Raw genomic sequence first — 19,853 nt, 5'->3', positions numbered from 1 at the left:
TATACCACCCTCCCTGAAGCCTCAGGGCGGTTTATATGAAACAAGAAATGATACAGGTAACTCCATTTGTAGTAATAATGAGGTGATAACAACAATAACATTAACATAATAACAACAATAATATTAAATAACAGTGAAAACTGCAAAGAACATCAGTTCAACTCAAGCTGAGGCCCAGTGAGTTGGGCAAATTTGTACGGTCATCATAGGAGGAATGCTTGGGGGCCAATGGCAAGTGGTGGTTTAGTTGCCTGGCAGAGGAGCTCCCTTTTGCAGGCCCTATGGAACTGTTCAAGTTCTTTCAGAGCCCTGATCTCCTCTAGGAGCTCGTTCCACCAGGTGGGGGCCTGGATGGAGAAAGCTCTGTCCCTGGTTGATGTCAAGCGGGCTTCCTTGAGTCCAGGGACCACCAAGAGGTTGGAGGTGATAGAGCACAAGGCTCTGAGGGGGGTACGCAGAGAGTCAATCCCTCAGGTATACTGGGCCCAGACCATGAGTCGCCTTAAACGTGATAACCAAAACCTTAAGCCTGATCCAGAATTCGACCAGAAGCCAGCACAGCTGCTGGAGGATGGGCTGGATGTGGGACCTCCGAGGGGTTGCTGAGAGGACCCCTCTCAGCAACCTGAGCTGCATTCTGCACCAGTTGTAGTTTCCAGATCGATAAGGGTTGGCCAACATAGTGAATTGCAGAAGTCCAGCCTAGAGGTGACCGTCGCATGGATCACTGTGGCTAGGTGTTCCGGGGCCAATTAAGGTGCTAGTAGTTTGGCCTGGTGAAGGTAGTAAAATGTCAACCATGCTACTGTTGTGATCTGAGCCACCTTTGAGATGGAGGAATCAAGAATTACTCCCAGGTTCCTCAATAAAGCCAGAATCCAGAGGCACCCTTAAGACCAACAAAGATTTATTCAAGGCATGAGCTTTCGAGTGCAAGCCTTCTTCCTCAGACTATGAACAGTGGGACAGTGGGAATATAACATGACAGTGGGAATATAAAGCTAAAGTTAGTAAACTGTCACAACATCCAAATGCAGCCATATGATAATTCTTTCCTAAAACAGCCAATCAGTCCCCTCAAATTCAGTTGTCATTCACAAAAACATCTTATCCACTTGGTGCCTTTTAATAATTGTGAAACAGCCTTGGGGGCCCCCTTCAAGGATCGCTGCCTTGTTGTGGCAAGGGGGCTTGCGTAGTTCAGTGAAGCTATGAGCTATGCCGTGCAGGGCCACCCAAGACGGACAGGTCATAGCTGAGAGCTCTGACAAAAGGTGATCCACTGGAGAAGGCAATGGCAAACCACTCCAGTATCTTTGCCATGAAAACTCTATGGACAGTTCCAATAGGCATAACGATATGACGCTGGAAGATGAGCCCCTCAGGTCGGAAGGTGTCCAATATGCTACTGGGGATGAGCAGACGGCTAGTACGAGTAGCGCCAGAATGAATGAAGCGGCTGGGCCAAAGCCGAAAGGACGCTCAGTTGTGGAAGTAACTGGTGGCGAAAAGACAGTCCGATGCTGTAAAGATTTTTATTCCATAGGAACCTGGAACGTCAGATCCATGAATCAAGGCAAGCTGGACGTGGTTAAACAAGAAATGAGAAGACTGAACATCGACATTTTAGGAATCAGTGAACTAAAATGGACAGGAATGGGTGAATTTAATTCAGATGACCATCAGGTATACTACTGTGGACAAGAATCTCGCAGAAGAAATGGAGTAGCATTCATAATCAATAAGAGAGTAGGAAAAGCAGTCTTGGGATACAATCCCCAAAATGACAGAATGATCTCAGTTCGAATCCAAGGCAAACCATTCAACATCACAGTGATCCAGGTCTACGCCCCAACCACTGCTGCTGAAGAGGATGAAGTTGATCAGTTCTATGAAGCCCTACAACACCTTCTAGAAGCAACACCCAAAAATGATGTGCTTATCATCATGGGGGATTGGAATGCTAAAGTAGGAAGCCAAAAGATAACCGGGATAACAGGCAAGTTTGGCCTTGGAGTACAAAATGAAGCAGGGCACAGGCTGGTAGAATTTTGTCAAGAGAATACAATGGTCATAGCAAACACTCTTTTCCAGCAACCCAAGAGACGACTCTACACATGGACATCACCAGACGGTCAACACAGAAATCAGATTGACTATGTGCTCTGCAGCCAAAGATGGAAAAGTTCTATCCAGTCAATAAAAACAAGACCAGGAGCTGATTGTGGTTCAGATCATGAACTTCTTGTTGCAAAATTTAGGCTTAAATTGAAGAAAGTAGGGAAAAGCACTAGGCCACTCAGGTATGAACTAAATCATATCCCTGACGAATACACAGTGGAGGTGACAAATAGATTTAAGGAATTAGATCTGATAGACAGAGTGCCTGAAGAACTATGGACGGAGGTTCGCAACATTGTACAAGAGGTAGCAACTAAAACCATCCCAAAGAAAAAGAAATGCAAGAAATCAAAATGGCTGTCTGAGGAAGCTTTACAAATAGCTAAGGAGAGAAGGGAAGTGAAAGGCAAGGGAGAAAGAGAAAGATACACCCAATTGAATGCAGAATTCCAGAGAAAAGCTAGAAGAGATAAGAATGCCTTCTTAAATGAACAGTGCAAACAAATAGAAGAAAACAATAGAATGGGGAGGACCAGAGATCTTTTCAAGAAAATTGGAGATATGAAGAGAACGTTTCATGCAAAGATGGGTATGATAAGGGACCAAAATGGTAGGGACCTCACAGAAGCAGAAGAGATCAAACAAAGGTGGCAAAATTATACAGAAGAACTATACAAGAGCGAGCTTAACATCCCTGATGACCACAATGGGGTAGTTACTGACCTGGAGCCAGACATCCTGGAATGTGAAGTCAAATGGGCCTTAGGAGGTCTGAGCAACAATAAAGCTAGTGGTAGTGACAGCATTCCAGTTGAACTATTCAAAATCTTAAAGGACGATGCAGTAAAAGTGCTACACTCAATATGCCAGCAAATTTGGAAAACTCAACAATGGCCACAGGATTGGAAAAGGTCAGTTTACATTCCAATCCCAAAGAAGGGCAATGCCAAAGAATGTTCAAACTACCGCACCATCGCACTAATTTCTCATGCTAGCAAAGTTATGCTCAAAATCCTACAAGCTAGGCTCCAGCAATATGTGGACCGAGAACTTCCAGAAGTACAGGCAGGATTTCGAAGAGGCAGAGGAACTAGAGATCAAATTGCCAACATACGCTGGATCATGGAGAAAGCTAGGGAGTACCAGAAGAACGTCTACTTCTGCTTCATTGACTATGCTAAAGCCTTTGATTGTGTGGAGCACAACAAATTGTGGCAAGTTCTTAAAGAGATGGGAATACCAGAGCATCTTATTTGTCTCTTGAGAAATTTATATGCAGGTCAAGAAGCAACAGTGAGAACTGAACATGGAATCACTGACTGGTTCAAAATTGAGAAAGGAGTTCGGCAAGGCTGTATACTGTCGCCTTGCCTATTTAACTTGTATGCAGAGCACATCATGAGAAATGCGGGATTAGAGGAGTCACAAATTGGGATCAAGATTGCAGGGAGAAATATCAACAACCTCAGATATGCAGATGATACCACTCTAATGGCAGAAAGTGAAGAGGAACTAAAGAGCCTGTTGATGCGGGTGAAGGAGGAGAGTGCAAAAGTTGGCTTGAAACTCAACATCAAGAAAACAAAGATCATGGCATCCGGCCCTCTCAATTCCTGGCAAATAGAAGGGGAAGAAATGGAGATAGTGACAGATTTTATTTTCCTGGGCTCCAAGATCACTGCAGATGGGGACTGCAGCAAAGAAATTAAAAGACGCTTGCTCCTGGGGAGGAAAGCTATGGCAAATCTAGACAGCATCCTAAAAAGCAGAGACATCACCCTGCCAACAAAAGTGCGTTTAGTCAAGGCTATGGTCTTCCCAGTTGCAATGTATGGCTGCGAAAGTTGGACCATAAGGAAGGCCGAGCGTCAAAGAATTGAGGCTTTTGAACTCTGGTGCTGGAGAAGACTCTTGCGAGTCCCTTGGACTGCAAGGCGAACAAACCAGTCAGTCCTAGAGGAGATCAGCCCTGACTGCTCTTTAGAAGGCCAGATCCTGAAGATGAAACTCAAATATTTTGGCCACCTCATGAGAAGGAAGGACTCCCTGGAGAAGAGCCTAATGCTGGGAGAGATCGAGGGCAAAAGAAGAAGGGGACGACAGAGAATGAGGTGGATGGATGGAGTCAATGAAGCAGTAGGTGCAAACTTGAATGGACTCCGGGGAATGGTAGAGGACAGGAAGGCCTGGAGGATCATTGTCCATGGGGTCGCGATGGGTCGGACACGACTTTGCACATAACAACAACAACAACAAAGCCTTGGGGGACGATCCAGGGCCAATCAGGGTACAGCCAGCTGCACCCTGATTGGCCCTGCCCCTACAGCTCCTGCCCTCCCTTACCAAGGCCTCACCCCTTGCCTAACAGACGTGCCTGGCTGTTAGAGCCAGGCACGTCTGTGATTCCTCCGCTCCACTTGCAGGGCCCCAGGTGAGAGGCCTGACCGTGGGTGGGGGTGGGGGAGAGGGAGCGCTTCCCAAAGGCCTGGAAAGCACACCCGGGTATGCTTGCCAGGCCCCCGGAACACACCCAGGCCCCCGGAGCACACCCAGGGCCTTGCCGAGGCACCAGGCGTGCTTTTCAGCCCCCCCCCCCCCCCCAGGAAGCACTCCCTCCCCCCCACCCACCCCCCTCGCACTCAGCGCTTTCTGGCGGCCTGGAAAGCAGCCGGGACGCTGACGGGGAGGGCCCTTTCAAAGCCCGTTCTTATGAACACGCTTTTAAGCAAGTAGGAGAAATAAAACTGTCTATGTCAGTGATTAACGGCTGCCGCTTTACCATTTGTTTCTGGCCCCACCCGTCTCCACCCAAGTGTGAAACATTCTTGCAAGTGAAAAGCAGTGTTGGCAACTATCTTGTCCTGAGACATTACATTAAATTATATATTACTAACATCACCTTAAGTCACATTGTCCCAAATAAAATAAATTGTGAGGAATATGGATACACGAGTTAAACAAGGTTAGCATGCATAGTGAGATAAAAAAAAAACCTTGTCCTTGTTGAGTCCTGGGTATTTCATAGTTTTGAGTGTTGTAATAACTTGCATTTCTACAATCTCCCTTTCTAGCCTGTTCTTGAAGTTCCTTTGCCATAAAACCGCTACTTTCAGGTCCCTTATTGAATGTCCTGGAGGGTTGAAGTGTTCCCCTACAGGTTTTTCAATTTTGTGGTTTTTGATGTCAGACCTGTGTCCATTGATCCTTTGGTGGAGGGTTTGACCTGTTTGCCTTGTGTAGAAAACAGAGGGGCATTGTTGGCCTTTGATGGCATATACTAAGTTTGACAATGAGCAGGTATATAAGCCTTTGATGGTATAGGTGACATTGTAACTGTTGTACATCGAGTGGTGTTCTGTGCAGTCCCACAAGGGTTCTGCGAAGATCGCAGGCCTGCTTCGGAGAAATAACTAGCTAACTTAAAGCTCAAAAACACTCCCAAGAGTGCTAGCCCCTCCCTTCACAGGCTGACTTTCCCACCCAAAGTCACGTGATGTGGGAGGAGCTAGCAATCTCCCCTCAGTCCTAACCCCTTGTCGCTGGAAACCATTTCCAATCAATACGTAGCGGCCCAACGGGGATGGAGGGAGAGTTGTGTGACTGCACAGAACACCACTCGATGAACAACAGTTACAGGTAAGTGCAACCCTGTTTTCATCTTCGTGGGTTCTGTGCAATCCCACACGGGAGATTAACAAGATCACTCACCGTGGAACTGGGGTGGGCTATGTGCGCAGTAGTGATTGGAGTACTGCTTTCCCCACCCCTGCCTCTCTAGTAGAGTCGGCGTCCAGGGAATAGTGTCGGACAAAGGTCCCCGGCGTTGACCAGGTAGCCGCCCTGCAGATGTCGGCCATGGGAAGCCCTGCCGCAAACACCGCTGACGTCGCTTGAGCTTTGGTTGAATGAGCGGTGATCCGCAAAAGGCGATCCAGCTTGGGAAGTCTATACGCATGCCGAATCGCCTGCACTATCCAACGGGAAAGTGTCTGAGAGGTAGCTTTCTTACCCTGATTGACACCTCTGAAGCATACAAAAAGTGATTTATCTTTCCTGAATTGTTGAGTTCTGTCCAAATAAAACAAAATGGCCCATCTAACATCCAAAGTGTGCATCTGTTTTTCAAAGTGTGATGATGGACTTGGAAAGAAAACCGGAAGGGTCAGGGACTGTCCCAGGTGGAACCTAGAAACCACTTTAGGCAAAAAGGCTACACTAGGTCATAGGATTACCTTGTCTGTAAACAGCTGTAAAAAGGGGGGCTCCATAGACAAGGCCGCCGGTTCCCCCACCCGTCGTGCTGATGTAATAGCCACAAGAAAAGCAACCTTGTATGACAAAAAAGACAGATCCGTTGCAGCCAGAGGTTCAAATGGTTTATGGGTGAGAGCTGATAAAACAAGGGACAAACTCCATTAAGGAACCAAAGGGGAAACTGGGGGAAACAAATTCTTTAAACCCTTTAAAAACACACGTAATATTGGATTACTGAAGGATTACTGATTAGTGAAGGAGGAGAGTGCGAAAGTTGGCTTGAAACTCAACATCAAGAAAACAAAGATCATGGCATCCGGCCCTCTCAATTCCTGGCAAATAGAAGGGGAAGAAATGGAGATAGTGACAGATTTTATTTTCCTGGGCTCCAAGATCACTGCAGATGGGGACTGCAGCAAAGAAATTAAAAGACGCTTGCTCCTGGGGAGGAAAGCTATGGCAAATCTAGACAGCATCCTAAAAAGCAGAGACATCACCCTGCCAACAAAAGTGTGTTTAGTCAAGGCTATGGTCTTCCCAGTTGCAATGTATGGCTGCGAAAGTTGGACCATAAGGAAGGCCGAGCGTCAAAGAATTGAGGCTTTTGAACTCTGGTGCTGGAGAAGACTCTTGCGAGTCCCTTGGACTGCAAGGCGAACAAACCGGTCAGTCCTAGAGGAGATCAGCCCTGACTGCTCTTTAGAAGGCCAGATCCTGAAGATGAAACTCAAATATTTTGGCCACCTCATGAGAAGGAAGGACTCCCTGGAGAAGAGCCTAATGCTGGGAGCGATCGAGGGCAAAAGAAGAAGGGGACGACAGAGAATGAGGTGGCTGGATGGAGTCACTGAAGCAGTAGGTGCAAACTTAAATGGACTCCGGGGAATGGTAGAGGACAGGAAGGCCTGGAGGATCATTGTCCATGGGGTCGCGATGGGTCGGACACGACTTCGCACATAACAACAAATATTGGATGCGAGAAAACTGGCTTACCATCCACCAAATCATGTGAGGCCAAAATAGTGGCTAAGTGGACCCTGACCGAGGAATTGGTCAGGCCTGACTCTTTTAGGGATGTTAAATAAGAGAGCATTTTAGGAATGTCACAAGAAAGTGCGCTGCAGTCATTTAAAAGAGCCCATTGCTCAAATTTGACCCAATTACACAAATATGAACGGCAAGTCGAAGGCCTCCTTGCTGACTCCAAAATGTGCGTCACTGAAAGGGCACCTGAGATTAAATGTGCCACGCTGTCAAGTGGAGAGGGTGCAGGTTGGGATGCAGGAATTTCCCCCAACGTAACAGGTCGGTTTGGCACGGTAGGTGCAGAAGCTGACCCTGAACCAGCCGGAACAGGGCAGGAAACCAGGTCTTTTGGGCCCAAAAGGGTGTTACTAATATAGCGTGAGTGCTTCCGGACAGAAGCCTGGCTACCACTTGCCCTACCAGACCGAAGGAAGGGAAGGCATAGAAAAAGGATTTCTACCATTGGTACTCGAAAGCGTCTCCCAGAGATCTGGGTTCTGCTCCCTCTCTGGAGCAAAAATGGAGGCACTTTGTATTTGCGGCCGTCGCAAACAAATCTATCGTGGGTGTCCCCCATTTCTGAAACACTGGTTCGAGGTACTGGGTAGCTAGGGACCACTCTTGTAGCCGGTTGACATCCCTGCTCAGGGTGTCCGCCCAGGTGTTCTGGTCTCCTGCTATGTGGACTGCTGACAATTGAATGTTGTTGATGACTGCCAAATTCCACAGTCTTATGGCCTCCCTGCATAAAGGCATTTATCTTGTGGTGCCTTGCTTCCGGATGTAATATACTGTGGCCATGTTGTCGGTGGTGACCAGTATTCGCTTCCCTTTCAGGATGTCTGTAAATGAAAAAAGAGCATTCCTTACTGCCCGAAGCTCTAGTAAATTAATATGTAAGGATGCTTCATGAGAAGACCAAACACCGCGTGCAGAAAATTCTCCGCAGTGTGCGCCCCAGCCAAAAAGAGAAGCGTCAGTGTACAAAATCAACTCCTCCTTTTGGGGTCCTAGAGGGCATCTCTTGAAAGGTTTGTAGGATCAGCCCACCAATATAAGGAGCATGCCACTCGTCTTGGAATGGAAAAACATCTCCACATGCTCACCAAATGAGGTTTACAAACTAAGAGAAACCATAACTGCAATGGTCTCATATGTAACCTAGCATGTGGTGTGACTGCTGCAGTGGATGCCACATGGCCCAGCAGGGATTGTATGTGATGAACGATTTGGTGTCTATAAAACATCGTCCTCTGGGCCATAAATGATAATTTTGCCACTCTGCTGTGTGGCAGAAAGGCCATGTTCGCATCACTGTCTAAAAGTGCCCCAATAAACTCGAGAGATCGAGTAGGAACAAGGATAGATTTTTCTGAATTGATGTTAAACCCCAAGGATCGTAGGAGATTCACGGAGATAGTAATTGAAGAGCGCAGCTCATCTTGGGAATGCCCAACAAGCAACCAGTCATCAAGATACAGATAAAGCAATATGCCTTGAGAACGTAGATGTGAAACCACCATGTTTGTATCCTTAGTAAAAACTCTCGGGGCAGAGGATAAACCAAATGGGAAAACGGTGTACTCATAATGCAAACCAGCCACATAGAACCGTAGGTATCTGGTACAGGCTGGATAAATGGCAATGTGAAAATAGGTGTCTTTAATATCCACCTTGGCAAACCAGAGATCTCCAGACAACTGTGGAAGGAGATCAAACAAGGATAGTATTCTAAACCGTTTGAGCACAATATATTCATTAAGGTTTCTAAGATCTAGAATAGGTCTTTTCCCACCATCCTTTTTGTCAACAATAAATACTTGGAATAGAAGCCAGGACGGAGGAGGGAGATGACCCTAGACATTTGATTGCCCTCTTTTGCAACAATTCATCAATTTCATGTACAATATCAGAATCCACCAAACTGCCATGCAAGGGTGGTAAATTAGAAGGAGGTGTTTCATCAAATTCCAAGAAGTAACCAAAGTTTATTATTGACTGAAACCATAAACTTTGTGTAATTGAACACCATGTTCCAGCAAAAACCAGCTAAGGTGCCAACGGGGCATCCTGGGGCAGCCAGTCATTGAGACTGAGTATGCCTACCCCTAGTATCCCTGTCACTCCCTGCGGCCGATTACGGAGCCCTCCTCTCCTTTTCAACTGTTGCCGAAATCTTGGAGCAGGGGAGAAAGCCCGGGACCTGTTCTCAAAGAACCAGGATCGAAAGGATTGTGTATGATAGGAGGGACGGGTCCACTGATCTATGATGCATGTACAAATAAGTACAGCCATCCTCCTGCACTGTATACAGGTGATCTATTTTCCATGAGGTAGGAGGGGCAGAGGCAGGCATCTGCCATGTCTTTTCCAAAACTTCTGAGACACCTCGGATAAGCGGGACCGTGATAGGCCCTAGATCAGGGGAGTACAGAAACTCCATCAAAGGGTCTTCTGACTTTTCAGAAACACCCCTATATTTTAGTTTTAGCGCATTTGCCCTGCGAATTAACTGCTCGGCAAAGGGCTTGTTCTCATCTGTCAGGGATTGACCCGAAGCAACCCCAATTTCCTCAGGGGGAGGAAAGATCAACAGACTCATCAAGGTCCTCATACTCGATAAAATAGTCATTGTCCTTGTCTCGACGTGGATGTCCTGCCGTTGGCGTCGAGCTGGCGACGAGATGGAATCAAGCTCTCAATGTCGAGTCGGCAACGACATGCAAGTCGGGGACAGAGGTGACAATTGCTCTTGACTCCTCACAGATGGTGGAGAAAACTGCTCCCGACGTCGACCGGGAGATGAAGATAAGCGATCGCCTCGACGTTGAGCGGACGGGGAGCATGAATGTTCCTGATTTGAAGTGGCAGCTGATTGCGACGTTGAACCGGCGGAGAAAGATGTTTTCGATGTTGAGAAGACGAAGAGGTCTGACGTTGTTGCTGTATAGGCTTGTAATTGGAATCTGAGCCCCTAGCTGCCGAATGCATAGCCGGAACCAAAGGCTAAGACCGATGTATCGGAAAAGGCATCTCCTTCGGCAACGCCTGGCCCCACCGAAGCCAAGACGCCGGGACCATCATAGGGATCAAGGACTCAGCAGATGACGCTGATGAAGACAGTCAGCGTCGATGTCATAGGCGAGAGCTCAAAGCATCAGTTTACTGCTCCGGCTGCGACTCCGATACCTCAAGCTGGGGACTTCTCGACGTCAAAGGCTCAGACGTCATGTCAGGAATGTCTATCGATGTCGAGGGCTCAACAGGCTGCGCCGGCGCCAAAGGCTGTAAGGATGAGTCATCAGCTCGTACAGCCGCACTCGACGCAGAGGCCCCGTCTCTCCAACGGCCTCTCGACCCCGATCGTTGTCTCAGTGGTGAGGGGGAGATTTGCCTCAAGACTCTTTTCGATGTCCCTGATGTTAAGGGGGATGAGGCTCTAGAACGTGGCACAGCTCTCTTTCTTTTCTTTTTAGGTGGTTCTGAGGCCGCTTTGTCCAGTCCAGAAGGCCCCTGAGGGGGAGCTGCAGAAAGAAGGCCCTGGAGTTTCAGGAGCCATGAGGGACTTCTCCCAAAGAGCTGCTTTTAAGCGCCTGGCTCTCTCATCTCGAGTCTTCAGAGTGAGTATTCAACAAGAAGGGAATGTAGCCACTGAATGGCCTTCGCCCAAACAAAGTAGGCAAGAAGTATGGTGGTCAGATTGAGCCATCTTGGCTCCACACTGACAACATTTTAAAAATACAGCCATTTTAGTCTCCTCGAAAAAAATTTCCTGTCAGAGAATTATTTTCTCACCTGAGGTGAATAGAAGAGCTAGTTAGCTAGCGTCCTTCTCCTACCAGCAGCAAAAAAGGACTGAGGGGAGATTGCTAGCTCCTCCCACATCACGTGACTTTGGGCGGGAAAGTCAGCCTGTGAAGGGAGGGGCTAGCACTCTTGGGAGTGTTTTTGAGCTTTAAGTTAGCTAGTTATTTCTCGAAAGCAGGCCTGCGATCTTTGCAGAACCCATGTGGGACTGCACAGAACCCACGAAGATGAACTGTCATTATCCAGTAGGGGTTGTAAGACACTGATGATGTGTTGTACTGTCTTGAGCTGAGAGCTACATGTAACCAATAGTGGTGTTCTGTTGTTTTCTCTTTTGGCTCTTTCTTCTAACAGGTTTTGAAAGGTTGTTACTTGGAGGAGGGCAGGATGCTGTTTCTGTTGGCGGCAGAGGAGAGGACACGCAGTTATGGGTTTAAACTTCAAGTACAACGATATGGGCTAGAGATCAGGAAAAAGTTTTCCACAGTCAGAGTAGTTCAGCAGTGGAATAGGCTGCCTAAGGAGGTGGTGAGCTCCCCCTCACTGGCAGTCTTCAAGCAAAGGTTGGATACACGCTTTTCTTGGATGCTTTAGGATGCTTAGGGCTAGTCCTGCGTTGAGCAGGGGATTGGACTAGATGGCCTGTATGGCCCCTTCCAACTCTATGATTCTGTGATTCTATGATTCTAGGTTTTCTCTTGGTATCCTTCTGGCTTTGTTAATCTTTCCTTGACCTCCCTAGCTGGGTACTTTAGTTCCAAAAAGATTTGTTGTAGATCATTTAGATGGGAATCTCTATTTGTGGGATTGGAGCAGATGCGGTTGTAACGTAAAGCCTGGCTGTCTACAATGGATTGTTTGGTATGTTCAGGATGGTAGCTAGAGGCATGCAGGTATGTTTGCCGGTCAGTAGGCTTCCGGTATTAGGTAGTCTCTGGGCATCCATTGTTTATTCTTACAGTAGTGTCCAGAAAGTGTATTTCTTGCGTAGATTGGTTCATTGTCAGGTTGATAGTGGGGTGAAAGTCATTGTATGTCTGGTGGAAAGTATCCAGGGCTTCTTTACCATGTGTCCAGACAACAAAAATGTCATCAATGAATCGCAGGTAAACGAGATGTGTGAATGGGTGAGTATTCAGGAAGTGTTGCTCCAGGTCTGCCATGAAGTGGTATTCTCTTCAATCTTGGTATTCTCTTCAATCTTCAATCTGGCGAAAATTAAAGATGTTTCAGAACGGCTGCCCAAATTCCTCAAATCTACGGATCACTACCCATTTGTGATGGTCCATGTGGGAACGAATGACATGTCCCTGAATACCATCGCTCCTATTAAAAAAGACTATCAAGATCTGGGGAGGAAGCTCAAGCAAATGGGGGCACAAGTGGTATTATCTTAAATCTTGCCTGTCAAGGGAAGAGGAATGCGTTGGGAGAGGAAGATAATGGAGGTGAATCAGTGGCTGCGTAGTTGGTGCCGGCAGGAGAGATTTGGTTTCTGGGACCATGGGATAGGCTTTCTTGAGGAAGGCCTACTAGCACCTGATGGACTGCACTTATCGAAACTGGGGAAGAATGTGTTTGGCAGGAACCTGGGGAGATTTATCAGGAGAGCTTTAAACTAAAGCCACAAGGGGAAGGAGACGATCAGCATACGGAGTGTACGGAAGGAAAACGATCGGGGGCAGCCCGACCGGCAAGGCCAGCTCATAGGGAACCAAAAGTAAAAGGATTCAGATGTCTTTATACTAATGCCCGAAGCATGGGCAATAAAAAGGAAGAGCTGAAACTTCTCATGCTGATGGAAAGGTATGATCTAGTACGCATCACAGAAACTTGGTGGAATGATTCTCATGACTGGAATGTAATGGTGGATGGATATGAACTGTTCAGAAAAAACAGAATAGATCGAAGAGGTGGAGGAGTGGCACTGTATGTGAGGAAAGGGCTTACCTGTCAGGAAATTCTAGTGAAGGAGAGCATATCTACAGTGGAAAGCATCTGGAAGAAAATAAGCGAGGGGAAAACAAACAGTGTGGTGGTTGGTGTATGCTACCGACCACCTGACTAACGAGAGGATGTGGATGCTGCACTTTGTGAGCAGCTTGAGAAAATATCCAAGCAGCAGGACCTTGTCATCATGGGAGACTTCAATTTCCCAGATGTGTGCTGGGAAACAAACTCTGCGAAGCGTCCTCAGTCATGCAAGTTTCTGACCTGCCTGGCTGACAATTTCATTTATCAAATGGTAGATGAACCCACAAGGGGTTCAGCCATACTGGACTTAATACTGACCAACAGGCAAGAGTTGGTGAATGAGGTGAAGGAGGTGGGGATCCTAGGGGGAAGTGACCATGTCCTCATAGAATTCCTTTTGAGATGGGGAGCCAAGGAAGCTTGTAGCCAGACGCGGATGTTGGATTTTCATAGGGCAAATTTTAATAAACTCAGAGAAATGATGAGTGTCATACCATGGACAAGAATGCTGGAAGGGAAGAGAGCATGTGAAGAGTGGGCGCTACTCAAACAAGAGCTATTGCATGCTCAATCAATGACTATCCCAGAAAAACACTGCAGGAGCTCTAAGAAGCCTATTTGGATGAACAGAGAACTTCAAGAGGAACCAAGAAAGAAAAGGAAAATGTTCAGGAAATGGAGGGAAGGACAGAGCTCTAAAGATGAGTATCTACAGGTTACTAGGCACTGTAGATCAATCATCAGAAAGGCCAAAGCTGAGAGTGAGCTAAGATTGGCCAGGGAAGCCCATTGTAACAAGAAAAGATTTTTCAGTTATGTGAGGAGCAAACATAAAGTAAAGGAGGCAACAGGCCTACTGTTGGGTGCGGATGGACAAAATCTAACGGAGGATGCAGAGAAAGCAGAAAGGCTTAGTGCCTATTTTAAATCTGTTTATTCCCACAGGTCAAAGTGTTTAGGCACATCTAGAGATGGCCGTAGCCAAAGCATAGTGTCTGGGTGGAAGGTTAACATTGATAGAGAGGTTGTCGAGAGGCATTTAGCTGCACTGGATGAGTTCAAATCCCCTGGTCTGGATGAAATGCACCTGAGAGTACTCAAAGAACTTTCCAGAGAACTTGCACAGCCCTTGTCCATCATCTTCGGAACCTCTTTAAGGACTGGAGATGTCCCGGAGGACTGGAAGAGAGCAAACGTTATTCCTATCTTCAAAAAAGGGGGGAAGGATGACCCGGGAAACTACAGTCCAGTGAGTCTGACCTCTGTTGTGGGGAAGATAATGGAGCAGATATTAAAGGGAGCGATCTGCAAACATCTGGAGGACAATTTGGTGATCCAAGGAAGTCAGCATGGATTTGTCTCCAACAGGTCCTGCCAGACCAACCTGGTTTCCTTTTTTGACCAAGTAACAGGTTTGCTGGACCAGGGGAATTCGGTTGATGTCATATACTCGGATTTTAGTAAAGCTTTTGACAAGGTTCCCCATGATGTTCTGATGGATAAGTTGAAGGACTGCAATCTGGATTTTCAGATAGTTAAGTGGATAGGGAATTGGTTAGAGAACCGCACTCAAAGTGTTGTTGTCAATGGTGTTTCATCCATCTGGAGAGAGGTGAGTAGCGGGGTACCTCAGGGCTCGGTGCTCGGCCCGGTACTTTTTAACATATTTATTAATGATCTAGATGAGGGGGTGGAGGAACTACTCATCAAGTTTGCAGATGACACCAAATTGGGAGGACTGGCAAATACTCTGGAAGATAGAGACAGAGTTCAACGAGATCTGAACACAATGGAAAAATGGGCAAATGAGAACAAGGTGCAATTCAATAAAGATAAGTGTAAAGTTCTGCATCTGGGTCAGAAAAATGAAAAACATGCCTACTGGATGGGGGATACGCTTCTGGGTAACACTGTGTGTGAACGAGACCTTGGGGTACTTGTGGATTGTAAACTAAACATGAGCAGGCAGTGTGATGCAGCGGTAAAAAAGGCAAATGCCATTTGGGGCTGTATCAACAGAGGCATCACATCAAAATCACAAGATGTCATAGTCCCATTGTATACAGCACTGGTCAGACTACACTTGGAGTACTGTGTGCAGTTTTGGAGGCCTCACTTCAAGAAGGACGTAGATAAAATTGAAAGGGTACAGAGGAGAGCGACGAAGATGATCTGGGGCCAAGGGACCAAGCCCTATGAAGATAGGTTGAGGGACTTGGGAATGTTCAGCCTGGAGAAAAGGAGGTTGAGAGGGGACATGATAGCCGTCTTTAAGTATTTGAAAGGTTGTCACTTGGAGGAGGGCAGGATGCTGTTTCTGCTGGCTGCAGAGGAGAGGACACGCAGTAATGGGTTTAAACTTCAAGTACAACGATATAGGCTAGATATCAGGAAAAAGTTTTTCACAGTCAGAGTAGTTCAGCAGTGGAATAGGCTGCCTAAGGAGGTGGTGAGCTCCCCCTCACTGGCAGTCTTCAAGCAAAGGTTGGATACACACTTTTCTTGGATGCTTTAGGATGCTTAGGGCTGATCCTGCGCATCCTAATGCTCTGTCCGTGATTCTGGAGAAAGGAGATCAGCTGAGAGCTGAGAGCTCATGGTCGACTATGTTGAATTTCTTCAGATAATTAGCTTACAGGCGATGAAATACTTCAAACTTAGGACACACCAGAAGTATATGGTGCAACGTGTCAGGGACACGACATCCATGTAAACAGTCTCCCTCCCGAGGAGGGATCTTCAAAAATCTACCTCAGGCGACATTTGAGGGAATCATGAGTCTTGAATCTTTCTAGATGGCGGCGGAGTGAGAGCGACTCATTAACGCTCTTCCGATAAGCCTCCAAAATCCTCCAAAAGGCCTTTTTGAAGCTGTTTGAAAGCAGCAAATATCTTTTTGACCTTGGTCGTTGCCTCATTGTGAATTTGCTAATTGCAGTTATCTGCAGCTGCTGGTTATATCACTGAACTGCTATGGTCTTATTGCTCTCCGGTCTGCGACACAGAAGACTTTCTCTGCTTCTTGAAACAACCGGACACTGTTTTATTTGAGCCTTACTTGGGTCATTTGTGGAGGAGTCATTGCTTTTTTCTTTCTGTACCTGCTGCTGGTGTTTGCTACCTTTGGGCTGCAAGGTTATGCTTAAAACTGCAGACTACAGACCAAACAGGCTTCATCCACGGAGGGAGCAGGTACTAGGAATACTGTGATTAGTTTGTTGCCAACTCTACGTGATCCTGGCCTTCTCTTTACCCCTGCTGCTGCTGTTGCTGCTGGTGTTGCTACCAACTTTGAGCTAAGTGTGTTGGAGCTGTGATCCAGAGGCGTGTTACTTGGTTGCTTGGTTGTTTTGCCACTTTGCTGTTCTATACTGTGGTGAGAACTCTGTGAATTTGGAGGGGAACGGTAGAACGGACTGCCCCCCTTTTCATCTCTGCCTCCGGCTCTCCATTTGGGATGGCCGTGAGAGAAAGGGCCCAGCCCCCTTGTAAGCCAATGGAACCGAGAGTGGTCTTTGGGCTCTCCCAAATTGGGGTGGGTGGGACATGCAGGAAAGAAAAGGCTGCCTTCCAGTCCCACGGGGGGGGGGGGCTGGAAGATGGAGAAAATACTGCCTCCAGCACATAGGGTCCAAGGTGGCCTTTGGGTACTCCTCTGCATCTGCCCCCAAATGGGTGTGTGTGTGTGCAGGAATCTTTCTCTCTCTCTCCTTCCCTCCATTCCTCTTTCTTTCTCCCTCCTCCTTCCCTCTCCCCTTTCAATCGTTCTGTTCCTATCCCTTCCTTCCTTCATTTCTCCCTCCCTTTTTTCTGTCTTCATTCCTTTTTCTTTCTCTCTTCTTTCCTTTCTTCTCTTTCTTTGTTCATTCCTTAACTCCTTCCCTCCCTTCTCTTTTTGTGTTCCTTCCTCCCTTCCTTTTTTCTTTCTCCCTTCCATCCTCCCTCCCTCCTTCCCTCTTTCTTTCCTTTCAATGTTTCCATCTTCCTTCTTTCATCCTCGTTTTTTATTTTGTCCTTCCTTCCTTCCTTCCTTCCTTCCTTCCTTCCTTCCTTCCTTCCTTCCTTCCTTCCTTCCTTCCTTCCCCTCTCTCTCCCTTTTCCTTCTGTCCTTCTTTCCAACTGTTTTCTCCAGAAGAACTAATGCCCTGAGATTAGTTGTAATTCCTGAAGATTTCATGGATCCCACCTGGAGGTTGGCAACCCAGCTTCCTGCCCATGCTTGCAGACCCAGCCCTTGGGATTAGAGTCTGTTCCTCTTCACCATGCTCAGCCTCATGTTCAAGCAGGGAGCAGAGGGAGGAAAGACACAGTGCAAGCCTGTGCCCTAGCTCCTGTTTTATTTCTGGGTCCAATGGCCTTGGGCCTGGTTTACCGATAGTGGTCCCATGAAACCCCCACACTCCCGCCCTCCTGTAAATTTTGTCTACCCAAAGCTCTCATGTTATATCAGATGCCTTCATAATAATGCCCAAACAGCCTTTGTATAAAAGCTTCCTTAAAAAGGTAAGTCTTACAGCTATTTCCACAAACCAGTAGGGAAAGGCAAAGTGAAATCTCCTGTGGGAAGAGGCTATACCACAATTTTGGACCTATAGAAGAAGAGCTGGTCATTTGTACCCCATTTTCTGCTACCTGAAAGAGCCCCAAAGTGGCTTACAAACACCTTCCTCTTCCTCTTCCCACAACAGACACCTGTGAGGTAGGCAGGTCTGTGAGAGCTCTGAGAGAACTGGTCTATGAGAACAGCTCTGACAGGACTGTGACTAACCCAAGGTCCCCCAGTTGGCTGCCTGCGGAGGAGGAGTGGGGCATCAAACCTGGCTCTCCAGATCCAAGGCTGTGCTCTTAATCACTGCACCAAACGGGCTCTCTGCTCCAAGTGGCTCCAGGGTCATTGCCGTCTGACAGTGGGGACTTTCATCTGTTTTTAAAAGGGAGCAGGAGCTCCTGGGAAGCCCCCGAGGCCCTTAACGGTGAGCGGGTTTCTTTCCGTAGGAAGGGCACTCACCTCCATAGGTTCTCTTGAGACCCGCTTTGAGTCCTTGCGGAGGCTCGTTGGTGAATTTAATAGACATCTGAAGGAGCGTAATGGGGAAGTGTCTGTGGACCTCTGTCGTCACCCACAGGCGGAACGCCTCATGAATGCTCTCTGTCTCCGTGAGGGTATCCATCAATTCATCCATAAAGTCAAGCCCCAGGTGACAGTTCTGCAGAAGGGCCCATCCGCCCTGAGGGAAGGAAACGGCACCAGTGAGAGCCCTCCTCCTCTCCCCCCCCACCCTGCCATGCTACACAAAGGCCACCGGGGAAACAGGTTGCAATAGGAGATTTTCTGCTGCTGAACCACAATTGGGGTGAGCAGCACCAAGATATCATTTCAATCTGCATCTCTTATAATAGCATTAGAACAAAACCCAGCTTTGGCTGACGGCCAGGGACATAACTCAAATGCAGGTCACTTCCAGGCAGAACAAGCACCAGAGCATCACTCTGCTGCTTCCCTGACCCTCCACACGCAAATGGCTTCAAAAATCACCCCTCTGTTTCTGGAGATGGCAGGCCAAGTATTGCTGGATTCAGCTATATCTAGACAGATTAGGCCACTGAACACCGGAGCCTGGCCCTTCTTCTGGCTTCATCTCCTGTAATATCTAGTCCACCCCCCCCCCTTTGACCTGGTGCCTCTGCATTCCACTGGCTGTCCTTGCTTGGGGAGACAAAACCCACGAGCCGCCCTGTGTCTGTCTTCACTAGATATGAACGGCGACCGTCCAACCTTTGTCATCTCCCGTTACAACCGGGGCCAATGAGGAGCCGTCCTCAGAGTGCTGGGTTAGGAACTGGGGCTCTTGGGGCCGAATCCCCACTCTGGCACACAGGTTGCTGTGTGGATCTTGACCCAGTCGCTCTTTGCCAGATTAAAAATTGTTCCAAGGATAAAATGGCGGGGAGGGGGGGATCCAAGCTTTTTTGAGGAGGGAAGGATAGAAATGAAATAGATGGGAGCAAACATGTTTTGCATGGATCAGCACCCCCCCCCTTTTCCCCCACTGGGCTCAAAACTAGGTGGGCACATTTTGGGCTACGTCTTGAAGAATGCAAAAACGGACACAATTCAGGCTGTCTTACGTGCGCCATGGTTTGCTGCAGAAGTTTGCGTGCATGGACCTCTTGTCCTTGGCCCATGGAAACATAACGGGTTTCCATCTTCAGCCTCTTGCCCAAAGCGATGATGGAATCCGTGGGATCGGAACCCATGGAAAGGAAGCAGACGAGAGGGGTGTGGGGGTCAGATTCCATCCAGGTCTTCTCCAGGTCTAAGATGACTCCTTCCACATATTTCTCCTCCATTGTGTCCATAATGTATTTCCTAGCCTGGGGAGAAAAATGAAAGTAATCAATATGAGCTCCCTATGAAACATGCCCTTCTACCCAGTGCCCCCTTTCTTAAATGACACGGGGGAGAGAGAGGGAGCGCAGGCTGCTTCACGGTTGCCTCACCTGCTGCTTAGTCTCCATTGCCCTCCTCAACCAGACAGCATGATCAGAAATAAGATGGGGGAGGGGAGTGTGGGGGCAAAGAATTCGCCCAGAATCAATTCTGGTATGAATCCCCCTTCACGTTTTCCGATTCATTGGGGGGGGGATGCACGTGTATCCCTCCCTTCCTA

General features: G+C 47.6%; 1 protein-coding gene across 3 annotated transcripts in view; it reads right to left on the bottom strand.

The window, feature by feature from the left end:
* The window catches only part of DNAH5 (dynein axonemal heavy chain 5), a 323,270-nt gene that overhangs the window by 28,200 nt on the left and 275,217 nt on the right, over positions 1-19,853 (bottom strand). For all 3 annotated transcript variants that reach the window (XM_077353359.1, XM_077353360.1, XM_077353361.1), the window contains 2 exons: positions 19,312-19,557; positions 18,191-18,410 (listed from right to left, as the gene is read on the bottom strand). In XM_077353359.1, coding sequence (XP_077209474.1) covers positions 18,191-18,410; positions 19,312-19,557 — 466 coding nt within the window. The remainder of the gene's footprint in view (positions 1-18,190; positions 18,411-19,311; positions 19,558-19,853) is intronic.

Source organism: Paroedura picta, chromosome 9 (assembly GCF_049243985.1).
Source record: "Paroedura picta isolate Pp20150507F chromosome 9, Ppicta_v3.0, whole genome shotgun sequence".
Taxonomy (NCBI): domain Eukaryota; kingdom Metazoa; phylum Chordata; class Lepidosauria; order Squamata; family Gekkonidae; genus Paroedura; species Paroedura picta.
This window is presented reverse-complemented; position numbering and strand designations above follow the sequence as displayed.